Genomic DNA, 19,625 nt, shown 5'->3' with positions numbered 1-19,625 from the left:
GTAGTTCCTTCTGAGATCACAAGCAATGAGATTGTAATACATATGAATGCTGTTCTGCTGTGGAATTTGGTACCGCTGAGTTTGAAGTGTCAAGGAGTGTCTTTATTGGTCTTTTTGGTCGCGTATTGTGGTATGAAGTAGTAAACAATTTAGCTTTTCAGTCCCTTTTGTGTACAAGAACGTGTACGTGGACTGTATACAAGAGTAATATATTGTAAAAATGCCTTACAGTCCCTCAGCAGGTATTTCAGTTTTTCATTTGAAGGAAAACAAAGATACTTCGAAACGAATAAATGAGGATAGAATAAGACAACCATTGTAACTTCCCTTGCCACGAAGTGCATTTTCTTTCCCAGTGTATTTGGCATATTTCTGAGGGAGAAGGGGGGAGAGGAGAGGGAGTGTGACAGTGCTTTAGAAGCAGTGTTTGTGGTGATGTGTTGAAGAAGGCAAGGGGAATTAGTTATTTTTATCGGTATCAGTTAAATCCACAGTAAAACAAAGGCAGGGAATATACAGGTGTTTGCTACTGTTTGATTAATGCTACGGCAGTAAATTTAAGTATGAAATGTGTTTTTTACAGAGGAAAATATTTTCTTAGAGAGGAATTAAGATGGATTTAGAGGTTATGATGGATGTAGTGATCTCCAGAGTTCTGGAGTCCAAACCAGACTTAGCAGAGTTCCACAGCACTTTCTACCCACATAAAAAATATATAATGGAAGCTTCTACGAAATGAAAATATTTATTTTTAATTTCATACTTAGTTTTATGCATACTATTAAAAGCACCATAGACATATAGAATTATTAAAATGTAATTTTTTTAAAAGGGGCACATGTGACCAAACTCGCATTATATTTAATTCTTAAAGAGGTGGAATAATCATAGTGAGTGTCAAAAGCAAGTTTAGCTGAATAACTTGTTGCAGCATTGTATTTAACCATTTGCTTAGGTGATTTGAATTTACACATTTGTCAATTATTTCTACTTTGGATAGCTGTAGAACAAACTAGGACAAAGGGCAGTTAAAGGAGCTATATTTTGTTGTCAGATTGTGTTAAATTTGAGAAAATCCTTTTCTTCATTCTGTGAATGATATTCTGGAGGACATTAGATAACATTAAAATTACTGTGCTAGAAGCTCTGCCCAGCCAGGTGTCCAGGTGCAAGGGCAGCAAATGCTGATGGGGAGGAAATCCATCTCAGCTTTTGGCAGTTAGCTGTAGGAGCTAGATTATGTTCAGGCCATAAACATATTCTTTGCATAGATCAGTGGACTTTTTATTATTATTTGAACCTTTTGCTTTTGTAAAACCTTTTGGCAAGGCTTTGCCACTGACCTTGCTTAAGAGAGCTGAAGCTTACTGTGGAGTTATTTTATTTATGTTAAAGGATGATTTGGGTTAATATTTGAAGTGCATATTTATTCTGTGCAGCCAGTCACTAGGGAGAGTCACAGCGGGGTGTGTGTATCTAAACAGCAGTAGTTCAGGAAAAGCAAGGGAATAGTTGGGAGATGGGTATTACTATTTAAATATGCTTAAAAAAGAGCTCTTGTGTTCAAACAGTACTTAGGGTCATCAGTTTCCTGATTGAAAGAAAAAGCGAACATTTATCAAGAAATCTTCTACACTGCACTTTAGTGTACCCTTTTCAAATATGCATAGTTTAGGTGGATTTCCTTGTGAGCCTATTACAATGTTTAGTTTTAAAATTTAATTGTGGACTGCTCAAAACCTTTATATTGCTGGAACACCCTGTTGTAGAAGTCTACCTGTGGATTGGTAGAGCCAGAAACAGGAGGGAAAGGAAAAAGGGACCCTTTCATTGCCTTTGGCAACGGTCTTCATGGCAGCTGTGACATCCAGAAGCATTTAAACAGCCAAATTTTCTTGCCACAGTTTAGTGGCAGCAACAGGCAAACTGGTGAAATGTTTGTGGCTGTCACTTCGGTATCTCTGACGATGGTCTATTAATTTGTCACTGGGTGTCCTTTTGCTGAATAACTCTGGTTTGAGTCTAGATAAGATGATTGGGGTTTTTTTAGTAGCAACTCTCCTTATAGTAAGTGTAACTAGTCTTCTGTTGTCGTCATTCTTCCTTCTTGTCATGGAAGAACTTCCAGTAATTCTTTCTCCCTCCGCATCTGCAAATGATCCCCTCTGACTCTTACTCATACCTCTGTGCCACAACTTTACCACATGGTTGCATGTTCAGAAAGCTTGATATTTTTTTTTTTTTTAATTTATTTTCCATAACTTAATTCAGGTCAGTTTTCTGTTTGTGATATTTGAGGTGTCCCAGGTTTGCCTTCAGTTAGTTACATGCCAAGTTTTCAGTCTTTGTAAGACCAATGGATGATGCATATATTGATTTTTAGCTACTCACAAGTTTTTATTTCTAGTAGCACAGGTTCCTTAAGTAATTTGTGTCCTCTCTGACTGGGTTATCAAAGTTTGAGTCTAGGGAGACACATGTTGCAAGGTCATATCAATGTATTTTCCAGCAATCGTGTTGATTTTGAAGCTGCTTTTTTTTATTCTCTTCCCCTCCCTCCCTCCCTCCCTCCCATTCTTTTTTGTTCTGCATTTGGGAGTGTACTTTGCACTCTGCTGTTCATGTTTACCTTTTTGTTTATGACCTGAGTACTTAAACCAAAATATTTAAAGGCTGAGATCAGAGATGAAGTTACAGTAAAATACAGGACATCCCAGATTTTGTCTTGATTATGAAGACTTAAAGCAAATGTCTAAATAATCAGTAAAACCAGATTTATTATAATTAAGTTGCCTTTTACACACTAGTCTGAGCTTGCTCATTCCCTTCAGATTTACTGATAAAAGTGCATGTTCAGGAAGGTTAAATGCTGGTTATATCTTCACTGATATGTCTTTGGAGGAGCTTGTATTGTATTAGGTAGCAAAATGGCAGGGTGATGTAAAAATGAGACTTGTGAATGATCATGTATTACATGTGTAATATATTAGAACATGAAATAGATTATAGTTGATCTTGGAACTTTGTGATTAGGAAAATGTATTTTGTTGGATTGTTAGAACGGAGTACAACTGTACCTAATTGGTAAAGCAGTTGGTAGCAGGTATGGCACAAAGAAAGCAGTTATAGGTTATAGCAGTTATTTGGGTAGGGTGGGGGAAGCAATGAAGTCCTATCAACAGGGCCTCTAGGAAAGCGTGTAAGATTTTTTAGAATTACAGATAAATTTTATCAGAAGTGTATGTGTTTGAGGAAGGAGTGCTTAACAGTATCTAGGAATTATCTGTCAGGTAGTGAAGTGATTTAATTAAGGTGGACTATAAAAGGAATGAGATGTCACCATATTGGAGAGAAGCAAATCTCTAATATCTAGCTAATAGACCATAATGTGAAGTAGAGACCAAAATATTAACCAGAAAGCTAGCAACAGGATTTCATTTAAATTGAAAACTACATTTAAAACATGTGGCCAAGATGCAGTTTTATTCCCTGTTTTTTGTTTTGATATAAACAAAAGGGCAATAAAGGGTTGTTAGCTTCTTTAGTCAGTAATCTTTCTTACTGTTTTGATTTTTAGAAGTAGTAGTAACTTTCAAAACTGGACTAGTTCAGTGATAAAGAGAGACTTTAACAATTCCTTTTCTTATTAAATGTGTGGTGATGAATTCATCTCTGTCTTCAAGAATTTTCCATGTAAATGGAAGAAAGCCAAGAAAGATAGTGGAGGCAATGATGCGGGGGACTTGCTGTAATTCCCTTTAGTGTCACGGCAGAGTTCTTACAAGGTGTAAGGTTGGGCAGCTGTCTGCTTAAAGTGGCTTTATTTAAATGTGGTATAGTATAATTAGGGATGGGACTCAGAAGAAGCATGGATGATACATAAAAAGCATATAGGCAGTTAATACTGAAAAAGTGTTGAAAGTTAAAAGTTACTGGAAGTGGTTTGGCTGGTGTTCTCTAACCCATGTTGATGCAACCTTAGCAGTTGTTCCTACTGGCTGAGGAACAAGGAATGCCTTGGCTTGGTAAACTTTGTAACAACTTGGGAATTTCATTTAAATTGAGGTCTGCAAAGGTATGTGAGATTAGTTAAGCCTCAAGGCTATTACTATATATACTTTACCTTATATGTGCTTTACAGATAGAATGTTAATAGTCATGCTTGCTGAACAACAGTGGTTTTGCTAGGATAATTTAATTTTTAACTCTTCTGATTAGTTTTACATGTGTACAGTTTCTTCAGTATCAGGAGTTGCTTGGAAGAGGCAGGTACACATGCATTATGATGTTCAGTCGTAATTCTTGTTAATAGTGATAATAGAGCTGTCCAAAGTCTACTAGTTTGAACATATGTCAATGCACTTTATATTTAACCATTGAAACATAATGTAAACTTAAATATGTGTATACAATATAGCTATTTTACAATAGTACTTTAAGTGGAGCTAATAGCGCTCTTATCAACTCTTCAGTCTTAATTCTTCAAGTGTAAAAATGGGACTGAAGACTACTTTTTCCCACCCCGCAACTAGTGTTTAGAAATTGGCACTTCAGAATTTCATATTACTCCACATGCAAGAGACGTAGCATTGTTTAATCCATAGTTTACATGCTCACATTCTGCAGGCTGTAGAGGACGCTTAGATTTTTTTTTTGTGTTACTTTATTAATGACCTGAAAATTTCCCATGGGTTGTGCTGTGCTTGGGAAGCTGGCTCATGTCAGTGTAGGGAGTTTGCACATCAGTGGTAAGGTACTCAGAAAAGTAATGCCAAAACCCTATGTAATAATCACTTGGAAATGTTGCTAAAGATATAGTTTCTAAAACAAATGACTGTAAAAACTGGTAAGTTTCTGATACCTGGATGTTTTTTGGTAAGATTTAAGTTTTCAGGAGAGGTTTTTTCAAGTTCAAAACTGGAATTCTCCCTTTCTCCTGCTTTATGGTTTTCCTCAAAATGCTTGTATTTGTGTTACTGAACCTTAGTCAGTATTTAACTGCTGTAATTTCTGAATAGCAGGATGTGTTCCCTCTTAAGTGTTATGCCTCCTGCTAGCTGAGGTTCCAAGATAGCGTGAAAGAAAATCTGCACTGAATTCCTTAGGAGAATGTGCCATAGAGATATTGTTGTAGGAGATGAATACAGGAAGATTTTCTTTTTTGTGAAGCACAGAAAGGATGCTTTGAATAATACTGCAGTAATTTAGCAAGGAGGTGAACAAGGTGCATGAGGGAACAGAAACTGTGTGTGCAAAATCTTTTTTATACTTTACATGTCAAACTTGTTCCTTACATTATAAATCACTTCTACCTCTGGAAAATAATTTTACACCTCAGCTACTTGGTGCTTGGTAGAAAGCCTTGCTTTTGCATTGCTCATTCACACAGATCAGAGCTGGAAGGAGGAGAGTGGAAATACCTAATGTTTTAGGATCTATTGCACAAGTACTGTAAAGTGCTGGGACCTACCAAGGTGCAACTGGAGTTTCAAGATGTCCTTAATGTTTGTTGTATTTCCAGATGTTATTTGGGGAGAAAAGGATTTGGGTATAACAGTTGGAATGTTGCCAGAAAACCAAGGTAGCAGGTTTCCCAAGTTTTTTTGAGTCGATGCAGATTACCAAAGTTAATTCTCTTCATCGTTTAGTAATGTAAATTTGTGGGAAAGAAATTTAGGTTAGCAAAAAAATTGAAGTTTAAGTCTGAGTAGCTGAAATCTGGTGTAGTAGAATTAAAAAACAATTGCATCAGTATAAACAGTTATTCTGAAAATACTTTGAATTGCCTAGTAATTATCAAGCATTTCTGTACTGTAAAAATGCATCTCTCTCTTCTCTGAGGTAAGATATAAAAGTGTGAACTCCCTGACCTTATTACTATTCTCTTTCTAGTCAAATAATCTTTGATCTTTCAGATTTTAAAGCGCTTTCATTCTCAAAACTGCCTTGTATGTTTCTGACTACTTGTAGCATCTTTCGTCAGAAGAAAACGACCACAGTTCTTGTTACAGCCAGTCAGATAGTCAGTATGGTTCTCCTCCAAAGGGTTGGTCAGAAGAGTTGGATGAACATGGTCAAACCTTATATACCAATGACTATACTAATGAAAAGGTACTTTTTCCTTCTTCTCATCACATGTTCTGAATCTTTTTCACTAATTCACTGTCAGAAATGTAGATTTCATTTCTAAAAGTGAAACGCATACCTCAGCAGTATCTCCTTTTGGTTTTTTAAATATGCATGAAACTTCAGCAAGTGAACTGAATTCTTTTTTTATGTGTGTTCTTTACTATTTAGAAAAAGTTTTCTTATTTCCAGTTGTGTATCAGATTATATAAAATAAACATATAGTGTATAATGTTTTTTTAATTCCTGCTCTCCCCCATCCTCTTGGTTAGACTTCAGGAATGAACTTTGTACCAATATACTGGTTTTCTTACTATATCTCAAGAGCTGTTCTTGCCTACATAGGCCTTCCAGTTAGGATGGTTTTGAACTGAAAATAATGCGGCTTTACTGGTTTCATTCTTTCCTTCACTAGGGATTTACAGTACTGCTTTCAGATGTAGACAAACTTCTTAAACTACAGCTGTATCAGCAGATTTATGTTCTATTCTGATTATCTAATTACGACTGATGACTGTGATTCTGGGCATGTTATAAAAAATTCTCCAATGTAGGATAAATGACAATGTTTATATTTTAAAGCAGTCGATTTTTATGATTGTTCACTAAAGCTGCATTTTGGATTTTTTTACTTCAAAAAGTATTAATTGAAAAAGTAGGGTTTTTGTCATATTATAGCACCACCTCTTCGATGTATGCAAGTATTTTTTTGAAAGAAATTTTTAAATAGTTGAGTTTTATGCCAGTCTTGGAATTTTATCATGCTTAACCTATTTCTGCTAAACATCTGTAGAGCACATACCTATGTTTTGGCAAATATGCAAACTTTTTTTAAATTGCACTGGGATTGATAGGAAACACTGTTTTCTATCACGAACAGTTTATTGGAAGGCAATCTTGTGAAACCTGCTTGACCAAAGAGCCTTGCTGTGAGTGTTTCTGTGCATTTTTTTGTGTGATCTTCTCGTAGACTTTTGCTCATTACAGTTCTTTCCTTTCTGCATAACTAGTCAGAGTTGTCATAACTTTACCTCTTCGATTGTGAAAGTTGCTTATAGAGGTTACAGAAATTATATTATCTTTATTAATGATTTATTTTATGAACTGCATTTCATGTTCCTGTTGATGTTAAAAGTGGGGTTGTTCAACAAGTTCAATTATCTCTTAAATTGTCAGCAGTTACTGATTGAACTTCTTGTAATTCTGTGTATAAAATCCTTATGCAGATCTGATGCAAAGATTTTGCCTCCTTAAACTGACACCATAGTGTTGGTGAGAGTGAGATGTGCCATCTTCAAAAATACCTGTTTATCACAATCTCTTGTGTGGTACTGCAGGACTATTTTCGAGGAGTTACAGAAGGAAAAAATACTAGTGCACCCAATTCAGGAACGTTGTTCTGTGGTGTTCTCGTCGCTAACTAACCTTGGTTGGTTAATGGAGCTTGTGCACTACTCACTGCTGAAGTGGATGGCACTTTATTAAAAATTAACTTTAAATCCCAAGTATCAGAGATTTACTATGTTACAGCTGTCACTCTGATTACATTTCCTATCATCACTTTTCTTTCTACAGTGGATAAAACATGCAGATGAACAAGGTAGACCATACTACTACAGTGCTGATGGTTCTCGATCAGAATGGGAGTTACCTAAGGTGAGTTACTTGAAAAAGAAATTTTGACAACTTGGGGCTTTCTCCTCCTCCTCAATAAATGGTCTGTGAGGCATTTAATGGGACTTACTCACAGCAAGAGGACTTACATATTGCACTTTTTCTTGCATTTTTGTGGAATTTCTGATTGTGAAGAGGAAAAAAAAAAAAAAGTACTCAAGGTCATGAGAAATGGATGTATGTGACTATTCAGATGTCAAAGATGATCTTTACCTTTGCTGAACTGAGCTTTACATGCAAGGCTGCAGAACAGTATCTCTGATTTTGCTGTGATGAGGAAAACCTCTATAGGAAAAAAGCATTATTTTTTTTTAACTGCAAAATGTTTCTGAGAAATTTTAGTCAAATTTTAGTACCCTCCAACATGCTTATACAGACACGTGTGTGTGTATATATATAAACAAAAGTTTCAGCAGAGTTTTGTGATACCTTTGAGGATGACACAGTTTCACCAGAAGTGTGTTCTGGTATTTATTAATTTTGTAATGAAAATAGGAATTTCTAGGAAAGTGATGAGCTAGGGACAGTTGATAGTCTGAGGATGTACCTAATACTATCTTAATCCTCATTTTCACTTTGAAAAACTGCAGGACGTTTGTCATAGTGATGTAGTCGTATACATCTTTCCTGCTATTAGGATGTTTATTCAATCCTACATAGTGAGGTGACCATAAAAAAAAAAAAATCCACGCAGAATTGTATGCATAAATATATGAAAGAGCATGTTTCTCAATTATTGTTTCATCAGTCGAAAAATCAGTATCCTAAGTTACTTCCACTTAGAAAGGAGCAACCCTAATAGATAGTGCTTTCATAATATTTATGAGAAAATGTTTACATTGAAATTTATGAATGAAGCTTTATACTGGACTGTTTTGTTATGTCAGTAAAATAGTTTGTATCTGAGTCACTGTAGAGTTACCTTTGTGAATTCTCCTATGTTGGTCTGATGTGTTAGATAACTTACTTTGTATTGTTAGGTTTATGTATGTTACAATCTGTAACTATTTGTTTAAAAATCTAATTAGCTATTAATTAGTAATTAGATTAATTAGAAGTCTGAAAATCTGCTAGACCAGGTTTTACCAGAAGCAGTTGTTAGCTCAGTATCTATAATTGAAGTTAGTTTTGGGGAATAATGTCTTGGGTATTTCACTCTGACCTCTGCAATGCAGAAAACTTTGAAAGTGAAGAAACTGCTTTCTACAAAAATAGATTAGGTTTGGGTTTGGATTTGAACTAAACAGCAAATTAAGTTGGCTTTAATCCAACTACAGTAAGTCACAGAGATAATCCAGAATTGTTGGGTGAGGCATATTAGCATAAAGGGTTAGGGTTTAGTATTTGTATATTAGTGCACGATATTCTAGTGGTTCTAAACAGACATCTGAGCTCTGTTATATTAATAGCCACCTACAGAATAAAACATAGCCTGTTTCAGAGTTTGTGATCTAATATGCTTTTGTTCTTGTTTATATGAAAATCATCACAATTGCCGTTACAAATTTTCCTTTAGAAATATTCTAATGAGCCATTTGGACAGAATGTACTCTTTATTTAATTCCTCCTTGAAACTAGTAAATCTTGAGTGGCAGCAAATACAAGGTTAACAGAAGTAAATGATCAATTGACTCTTGGATTCACAATCCAAGAGTCTCTGTTTCCAGAAACCCTTCGCTTTTAACTTTAAGTGCTGAGGAACAGATTAAATATTTTAGGAAAAGATTTATCTAATTTATGTAACTATCTGAAGAACATACAGCAGAGATGTTACACTTGTAATTAAGTGTGATTGAAGTTTATTCTCTCAAATCTTATTGAAGCTGGTTCCAGAACTGCTGAGGAACAAATGAATTGGAAAGGCAATGTAGACCACAGAACTGCTTTGAAGAAAAATAACCTATGTTGAAAACTTTTGTGAGTGGTGGGAGAAAACAACAGAAAGACTTCAACATTGTAGCTCTTGCTTAAATGAAGTTAAATTACATTGCTAGGAAAAGGAAACTCCACTCTTGGTCAGTTTTCCCCAGTGTATTTAGTTCAAATACTGCCTTCCAAAATCTGTTGTGAAATGGAGTGATGGATAGCATGGTCATGTAGTGCTGTTAAACCAGAAAAAGAAGAGAATCCTTTTGTTAAATGGTTCTTAATAGTCTGGACTTCATTAGAACTAAAAATAATCCGGAGGTTTTTGGAAATAGAGTATCAACTGAGCTAATACTATAATATTAAAAATCTTCACTATTACAGCATTAACTGGAAGTGTTATTCCTGAGCATGTTCACATTTACAGTATTCTTGTACATGTGTTTAAAAATTTTGAGGGTATATGTTGGGGAAGAGGGGCATTACCAAACAAATTAATTCAGGCAGTCTCATAGAAAGCCCTCCAGTCCTGTATATTTAAATAACATCTAGGAATAGCTGAATGCCTCTGGCTGGTGTCTCAGATGGAGTAGCTTTGACAACTGCTGAAAAGTCCATTGAGGCTGACGATGAGTGTGACCTAGCTTTTTGCAGTGGAAGGGAAGAAGATGCTGAATTATTCTTTAAAACGGATAATAATCTTTAACTATAGGTTGTACTACATCTTGCAAAAGACTTTGAGTTTCCTCCTATGCATATGCATGCTGCTGCATTCAGTTGTTGGCTCTTGCCAATTAAAAAAAAATAAATACACCTACAAATAGAAGTTCATTCCTGTGTAGATTACTATGATAAAATGTTTATTTCCTGTGTAGTGAATGAAAGCCTACAACTCTATTCCAGAAAACTAGTTTTCTAATACGAGTTTTATAATTAAAGCAAGCAAATGAGAAATCTGCATTAAGGTGGGGAAAGTATTAAATCGATTTCAGGAACAAGAATGCTCTAACTTCTGAAGTTTAAAAAAGGTAATTATCAAAATGACAAAAGTGAGGAAAACTATGTAATAAACATTGAATAAATAGCTCAAAGGGGAGGTAGAGAGGACAACCTAATAAAAATCATAGAGTGGTCTCAAACACATTTTCAAAATGTGTTCCTAGCCTGGTGTCTGGCATAACAGTGTGATGCTCGGCCATCTGCTGACGAAGCTCTCTGATCCAAGAGTAGACTTTGAAAGAAAATGCATGTACTATAAGCCTCTGGGGTGAAGTAATAGTTTTGGTGTAAATATTTAGACTGTGATACTGTCATTACAGTTTTTCTGATCAGAAGTTCCTGCATCATTAGGTCCCCTCGCTGTATCCACAGAAGAAAGCACTAGGTAGAGGAGCTTCAATTTTGGCAGTGTTGATAGACCAGCAGCCTGTTAACTCACTCCGTGCACTGCCGATGACAAGTATGAGCTCAGGGGCCTCATTTCTGATACTCAGGTGAATGATTTATCTTGCTGGACACCAGAATGCTGTCAGAGCATGCGATCTGAAAAACTAAAATGTGATGCAGCTACTATCAGGAAGATACCATGCAGTCAGATGATGGAAGAAAATAAAGATGAGGACACGCAAATAGGGCCTGGTTTGTCCTATGGTAAATTTGTCTTGTTCTGAGTTGTGCTACTTGGCTTGAGGTAACATACTGTGTGTGTTGGCATTCATATCTACTGTAAGTCAATATACTAAACAGTATCATTAGCAGTAGTGGATCATCACCACAGTCTTGTCATAAAACTTGGGATTGCTTGGCAGAAGTTGAGAGTCTCAGCTGATGTGAGGATCCAGATGGATTTTAAGGACAAAAGCGCAAGTGATATGACAAACCTGAGATAAGTATGACAAGGCAGGCAGATTTTGTTCTTCTGTCTCTTTAATGTGTATATTTGTACTCAAGAGGCCTGGTCTGGTCTTCCTCATTTGTCCTGGTGTTTGGTGGTTCCCACCCCCCTCCCCTGCTCCCAAATAAGATGAGGGGAGAAAGTGCCCCCAGTTTTTGCTTGGGCAAGCAGCAGGACCTGTGGTAATCGGTGCTGGCTTGGAGCTCTTCTTCAAAGTTCAGCAGTCATAGGGGTGGAAGGTGAAGCAGTGCATGTCCAACGCAGCAAAGCGGGCTATCCAGAGGTGTCTTTCAGTCACTTCTGCAATTCATAGAGCTGCTTGGCCTGGTGGTCTCCTGTTTTGTGTAGGTTCTGTTCCTTTACTGTGGCTGCTGCCTCCAACTGCTGCCATCCAGATGTCTTATGGCAGGGAATGAGGAATCTTCATTCCCTAGAGGAAGAAGGAATGAAATCCTTAAAGACAACAATTATTCTTTTTTTATGTATGTAGGCCTAAGAAAAATGTGTTACTGATTTAGTTGATGAGTAAAGCAAAAGCTGTAACATAGGTGATATGACTATCACAGCACCAAAAAAGTTTATTTAAAGCCAACGACAGCAGTAGCACTAAAGAGTGGTTTTGTTCTGAGACAACAGTAAAAATTTCTTTTAAAAAAATCTTCAATTTCAGATAGTCTATTGGGACAACTGCAAGTAACATGGTAGAGTAGTAAGCTGCTAAATGGTACTAGGATGTCAGAATATTTTTAAATGCTCTGTTTTGATCTGATTACAAGAGGGTAGAGTAGGATGATTAATGTCTGTTCTTTACTACTTTTCACTGCCTTTTGCTTCCCACTCTTTCCCATGCAGTTCATTTCATCTGGCAGAGGATGTTGTTAATGCTAACCAAGAAGAACCTTTGTTTCTGTTTCTTAAAGCTGACATACCTGTGTCATCCCCACAAGAATGGGGACAACTGCTACAAATAACTTGGAGGTGTTATATTTATTTCAGTCACAATTAGGGTAGGACAGAACCTTGAGCCATACCATTTATCAGGTTAAAATTAAATACAAATCACTCAGCCAGTTGAGAGGATCAGAAAATTTTATACAGAGGCAAAGAAACCTTTTAAGTAGCTGGTGAAAGCACTGAACAAATTCAGCAATGAAAATGACCTTGTGACCTAAATTTACACTATTGGTATCCTTACCTTATGCCAAGCGCTGTTATAGTAAGTCTGCGTTACTTGGTGAGTGCAGTCAGAGTATGAGCAGCTTGCTCATGTCCTCCCCTCCTGATAGGAGATGGTCCCAATGAAATGGGGAACAAACTGAGGTGATGTGCTTGAGGGGTTAATGTAATGGGACAAGTCTGAGTTTGTAAGTATTTTCTAGGAGCAGCAGTGTGTATACTTGGAGTTGTGTGCTGCATTGTCAAAAGCTTTAGAATTAAGAAAATAACATCGCACCCTGGGGTACTGCTGTTCAGGCACGTGGTGTAGCAGAGATCATCCTACCAGGCAATGTGCAGCCTGGAATGGACCAGTTTTATTGCAATGTGTGGCCCTTGCCTAATCTCTGTCTTCAAGATTACACCGCGGTTTAGGCATTGAAAGGCTGCTTAGAGTTAGGTAAAAGATTTTGCATGAGAGAAGGAGAGCCCAACCTAGTTGCTTATTGTTGGTCATAAACAGTGGGAAGTATCATTGTAAATGCCTATGTGAGAGCCAACAGCTCCACAGGTAGGAGTCCTATAGAGTGTCAATAAGTGAATCTGACCTGAAACTGTTCTGCAAGGTTTTTTGAAGAAGGTTGGGTGAGGGCAGCCCAAAGAGTAGCAGGGGTGGTGGCATCTGACCTGGCTAGGCTAGTAGCTCTGGCTACTTCTCTGTAGCCAGGGGACTCTGGCTGGTCTAGAGGATGGCTAGTACAGTTGGATAATGCAGTCTGAAACCGTGTCTGTCTCTCACCGTGACTGTCTTTGGATATCACAGATCAATCAATTTGTTTTAAAAGTGGAGGCTTGTCTTGAGCCCAGAAATACATAAACTTTTTCTTTCTCCCTTAGTAGTGTGTTCTGCTATTTGTAATAAAAAACCCAGTAAAACAAAAAACCCACCCCAAACACCTGAAGGAGCAATGTTTACTTGACACCTCTATTGTAAGAAAATGGGGCAAAAATGTCAAATGTTCCCTTTAAAGAGTCAGTTTACCAACACTGTATCACCAATGCAAATTATTTAAGCTGCTGAGATGCCTGTAGCTCAGTGTTGCTGAATTGTTAGCAATGCTTTTTTAATGTGCTCCATATACTGTTGCTTTGCGTTCTTGTTAAATGTTTTTTGTAAAACTTCATATTACTTCATTATTACAGGCCTTGGCTCCTTCAAGGCAGAGTTGTCTGTTAAGATCAGTTAACTTGTGATGGTGTCAAAGGTGCATTTTGAATATAGATCACCTGTAATTAGGCTTATGCCCATATCCTAACTCTTAATGTAGACTTAAATTCAAAATAAGTTACTTTAAGTCTTTGACTGTTTGAACTTAAATTCCCCAAGTTACTCAAATGGAAGGTGCATGGAGGATTTCCATAAATAACATTCATCCGTGTCACTGAAGTGTAAATCCATTTCTTAAATAAATGGTTCTGTTTCATAGCAAGAATATATTTGAATTGCCCACTTAAATGTTAGAACTGCTGCAAGGAATGCTGTTTGTGGTGACTTTCTGTGACTTAGACATAGTATCACTGAAAATTGTTTAGGTTTTTACTTGTAATATGGGCAGGCAATTCTGCTGCATATTGCTTAGCTTGCTGGCACAGTTTGAGTTGTAGGAGCATCTGCAGAGTGGATATTTCCGTATCAAAAAAGTAAGCTAGTAGATTCCTTGCAGCATGAATGATGGTTCAGCTTTTGATTTAACAGGGGGACAGACTGAAGAATTGCTTAGACCCTCACCATTGCAAGGAAGCAGTTGTCGTTTGAGCGTAACTGTGCTGAACTCAATACAAAGTCAGTGCAATCTCAGAATTAAATTTCTGCAGTGGCAACCAATACGTTTCTGTCTGTACATGAACTACCAAATTTTATTCTCAGTACTGCAAGATCCATTCACCTGGGAATATGTTACTACTATTGTGCATATTCAAATAATTCAATGAAACGCCAAAGTTATTTACCTTTTAAGCATCTATTGACTTACTGGAGTATTAACTCCATTCATAGCAACATACAAAGGTAACACAAGCATAATGTCTGCCATGGCAGTATTAATGCTTGTTCTTTATTTGGGCAATAAATGTAACTGTGTAATGCAATTCAGCTTAAATTTAGCATTGATGTTATTTAGGTTAAACCTTGCCATACTTTTCTGGTGTGTGTAGGTAGGTATAGGTTATTCTGTCTTTGAACACCTGAGACTCCAAGCTTACAGTAGGAACCAGTAGCAAAACTGTAGAATGCAGTGTGCTTGCAAAGATTACTGCTTCAGCCCTTTTAAATAAAAGGGGCATTTGTCTTTCCTGGTTTACTTCTTACCCAGTGGATTCTAGTCCTTTACATGACTCTACAAATGCTGCCTTATGTTTCTTTCTATGTGTAGATTTTAGTCTTCTAATGCTGAACAGAAAGAATTGAGATTTTAAAAGACTTAAACCATACGTTGATGTTGTTTTTTTCTTGTTTGTATTTTCAGTATTAAACTTCAAAATATTTTTGTAATTCTTCATAATGCTACCTCAGTGTTGGTGGTGATGATTTAAAATGGCAGTGCTGCTAATGATAAGTATGCTGCCATTCTGAGATCTAATTAAATGCTGGGTCCTCATGACAATCACATTTTCTCAGCCTGTACATCTTTGGGATCCTCTTTGAGTTACTAAAAAAACTATGTTATGATAGATCCGTTCTCTCCTTGGCTGTTACAGCTCTGCTGAGTCCTAAAACTATTTTCTGCTAAATGTTTATTTTCTGTGCTTATGTACACTCCACACCAGCAAATCCTTTTATAAATAATTTGATGTCATTGTTCTGAAAAAGCAAGTTGTTGTCCTCATGTCTCTCTCTCCTAGGCATCCCAAACCTTTGGGTCAAAGAGAATCATATCCAGGCAATCATAACTCTTAATCTAAATACCTTACTGCAGGATGGTAGGGTTTTCCCTTTTTTCTTTTTTTCTTTTTTACACAAGAGCTGGACAGGTGATATGGTACTGTTGGCACAATATGAAGAGCGAGTGTTTAAATCTTGTGTTTATTCTAACTGCTTCGTAGTTCTCAGTATGCTGGTTGGTTGCAAAACCAACAGCAGGCTGTTGCACAAGAAAGCAAACATCTTACCAAGGGAGAGTATTATCCCAACAGGCCAGTCTTAATTACTGCCTCAGAGAGAACTACAGCAGAAAGGACAGTTCTGAGGACCAAATGCAGAATAAAACCAAGGCTATTTTCACATATTCCTTGGGTGATATCAGGAATCTGAAAGTTTGCAATGTTAAGCTGTACGAATGGTATGTTCAGGTGTTGTTTCCATGAATTAGATTCTACTTACAATTTTTCTCTTCTTTAGTATAATGCTTCACCACAGCAGCAGAGAGATATAATAAAGAGTAGGAGTCTGGACAGGAGGCTACAAGAACCAATAGTTTTAACAAAATGGAGACACAGCACAATTGTGTTGGACACCAACGATAAGGTAGGAGCAAGTTAAACAGCATGCTGGAGTACCAACTGTTTCTGATGTGTTTCTGAAGTGTTTAATCTAATATAATCTAACAGAAAGGAGTATGCATGAATTTCTGAAATTTCATTTTTCTTACATTCTGTTGTCATTACGTATAACACCCAGTGATAACAAGGGCTGTTTGGTAACTTTGCTGCTGTTACTTTGTGAGTAGTAGCTTTTTTCCTTGTTATCATTGAAATGTTTTAACTAGTGTTGCTTCAGGGTTTGGCATGTACAGCCATTTTACTTATAACTGGGTATCTTCCAATTCAGTTTAGGCTGTGGAGTGTAGTTAGGGTTTGAATTCAAGAACTGTGGATGTAGGTGAGGTTCTAATGTAAGGTATAGTGATATTTCACACCTGAATGTTTTAATTGTTGGAAAAACCAAGTAGAAGTACACTAGAAAAATTGCAGACGAGTAACAGGAATATTCATAAAATTGGAATAAGTCACATTCGCTAAAGTAAAAATTATGCCTTTAAAGATGTAAGTATTTGTATTATGTAGTGGATTTATTTATCACTTTAATGACTGTTACATTGATCTCCACTAACATCTTAAGGAAAGAGGAAAAGCTGCATGTAGTTACAGCAGGCTTGTAATATTGTTACTGAAGGGCAGAGGATGGCACTGGAAGTACCAAAACACTTGGCTTTCATTGTGTCCAGTGCTGAGCTGGGTGTTTAGTCAGAAGAGAGCTGCGGGTCACTAACAACAAAAGCTGTTTTCTGCCCATTCTTAGGACATGTTTGTGACAGTCTGTTTTGGGCTGTACAGTAGCAGATGCTATTTAGGCCATCAAGGAGAAAGAGCCTCTCTTGCTCTCTCTCTGCCTGTCTCTCCGGTCTGATTTTTGTCTGCTTGTGCTGGGACGTTCTGCCTGTGGGTGAGGAGGGTTGATGTGAGCTGGGCAGGGAGGAACTGAAATGGGAAATGGGCATTGCAGGGTGGTGACTTGCTGGTTTCTGTAACGTCGTGGCAGTCTGTCTATATACCAAGATTCACGGGAACTGAAATACTTCATAATGCTGAAATCTTAGCACAGGCTACTCAGAATGAGGTGTCAGGAAATGGCATTGTAAGCTCTCTTTTTCTAAAGATACAGGGGGAAAATGAAATGAATGTAGATTTAGGAGTATGGAGAAAAGCCTGTAAGTGGGCCTGTGTAATCGCAGATGTCGAAGACAAACTTCAGTGGGCAAAACATAGTAGTTAGAATGAAAGTGGATCTGCTGCCCAGAATGTTACTTGCTTGACCTGTTGTTTCTGGTATATTTTAATGGCTTTCCTTGTTGAAATGGAGTGTAGGAGAGTGGCTTGTCATGAGTTGACTTAGTTCCTCAGGATAGCATTTATTGGATTTGATCTTAAGCTTTTGAGCTGTCAGTTTAGAATATATCATATGTGGTGCTGAGGAGGCAGCGGACCATGCTTGGCTGAAGACTTTGCACCTGTACACATCAGTTTAGCTTGAACGATTCTGAGGTCCCTCTACTGCTCCTTTCCCCTCCATTCTCATCCTTCTGTACTGAGTGTGTTGTGGCACTGCGTGAGAGACAGCCTAGATGGAGTCCTGATAAATAAAAGCTGAGTGGATGCTTCTAGCCTCATGTGCAGTTTACGCTTCACAGGTATGAACAATTACATTTGAAATAGCGTAAAAGTTTTGGCCTCGCTTTTAAAGGAAGACTTGCCTATTATTGTTTGGCATAAGATTTACTTCTGTTTTGGAGTGACCTTATGTTAGTGCTGCATTGAATGAAGAAGCTCTTGTAAAACACAGAGTAAGTGGAGCTGTTTACTTTCCTTTAAGACCCAATCTTCAAATACCAAGATGTTTAAACCTAGTGAAGCAAACATGAAAGTGTAAAAATGCTTAGTGAATTAACCAAAGGAAACTGTATATATATCTGTAAACATTTGTAAAGTCTAAATCAATAGCTGAAAGTTCCTTTAACAGCTTCAAAACATGCAGGCAGCATGTTTTTTTAATGGTAAGGAGACTACATAGTTGTATAAAGCACAGTGTTAGTGCTTTGAGAAAATTAAAAATGTGTAGTGGAGCAATAAACTAGAGTCTTGTGGAAAGACAGAATTTATTTAGTGCACCTGCTCTATTACCACTGGCAGGCCCACTGTTATATGTTCTCCTTTAAATTAGTGTGTGGAAAGGGAGTAGTTTGGAACAAGAAACCCAGTATTTGTGGTTACAGAGTTGCTCAGTCTATGAAAGCTATCTCAAATTCAGAATGAAACAAAAATTAAACCAACTAGTATTTGTCTGGATAGAACATCAACCCCAAGTTAGCTTTTCAGATAACTCCTAGGGAAGCTATTTTCTTTTTATTTTCCTTATTTCTTTTTCCAGGGAAAACAACACAATTCTATGAAAATAGGCCAGTCAAAAGAGTGTTTGAAATGTGTCAGAGTGAAAGTAAGAGTTGCCGTGGCTGATGAGATTTGAAGATATCAAATGTACTTGTTAACTGCTTGTTGGCTGTGGCACATATCGGTATATAGCCATTAGCTAAAATATTTGGTAAGCAGAGGAAAAAATACCTTCCTGGGAGGTACAATGTTGAATTCCTCAATTTGAACATGTCCCCCCACCCCAGACATCTGAAAATATGGAACACTTAAGCTGTTCTTAGGATTGCTACTCTTCTCTGTTACTATGCTATTAAAAGAACTAGTGGGCCACTCCTGTAGGTAGATTCACAAGTGAATTTTAAAGTATGGGTGTGCAGAGTGTTATGTAATGCTGGAAAAGCAAAGTGAGTTTGGGAGAGCTTTCAAGAGAATTGAAAAGAGTGAGGGGGAGAAATGTGTTAACAGTAGCAGAGAACAAGCGACATTTTTCTTCTATTTGAAACTCTTACCAGATTTCCAGGTGGTATATTTGTGCAAAGCAGTTATTACTTCAGAGGAAAAGCACGTGCCTTTTTTTGTTCCACATGGGCAATTTTCTAGCTTTCAGAGATTTAGTACTTTCTTTTGGTTCGTAGTTAATGTCTAGTTTAAAAAAACCTCAATCTAGAAATTTTCAGTGCATGATTATAAGGAAATTAATGATCATGATTCAAAAAAATTGGTGTGTGCTTTTCTACATGTGGAACAACTTAGTGTACTAATCCTATATTTACTAACCGCACAGACATAATCTGTTCTTTAAAATCTTGGTATTTATTATATGGTGCCCTGTAATAAGTTAGTGTTATAAATGGGCTTTGTAATTTGATAGCAATGTCATACAAAAAAATCTGCCCCTTAATAAGGATGAATGCTTTGCTTTAAGCTGATACAGTATGTATTAACTTTTTTTTGAATGGATATGTGCTAATTAACCCACTTTCAG

The 19,625-nt window shown here is 37.0% G+C and overlaps 1 protein-coding gene across 12 annotated transcripts in view; it reads left to right on the top strand.

Annotated features, from left to right (window-relative positions):
* ARHGAP12 (Rho GTPase activating protein 12) overlaps nucleotides 1-19,625 on the top strand; it is a 78,156-nt gene that overhangs the window by 35,374 nt on the left and 23,157 nt on the right. For 6 of the 12 annotated variants that reach the window (XM_056334799.1, XM_056334800.1, XM_056334794.1 and 3 more), the window contains 3 exons: nucleotides 5,971-6,111; nucleotides 7,702-7,782; nucleotides 16,113-16,238. In XM_056334799.1, the coding sequence (XP_056190774.1) occupies nucleotides 5,971-6,111; nucleotides 7,702-7,782; nucleotides 16,113-16,238 (348 nt within the window). The remainder of the gene's footprint in view (nucleotides 1-5,970; nucleotides 6,112-7,701; nucleotides 7,783-16,112; nucleotides 16,239-19,625) is intronic. The other 6 variants (XM_056334801.1, XM_056334797.1, XM_056334796.1 and 3 more) reach the window with 3 other exon arrangements.

The sequence above is a fragment of the Falco biarmicus genome, chromosome 4, assembly GCF_023638135.1.
Source record: "Falco biarmicus isolate bFalBia1 chromosome 4, bFalBia1.pri, whole genome shotgun sequence".
NCBI classification, from domain to species: Eukaryota; Metazoa; Chordata; class Aves; order Falconiformes; family Falconidae; genus Falco; species Falco biarmicus.
This window is presented reverse-complemented; position numbering and strand designations above follow the sequence as displayed.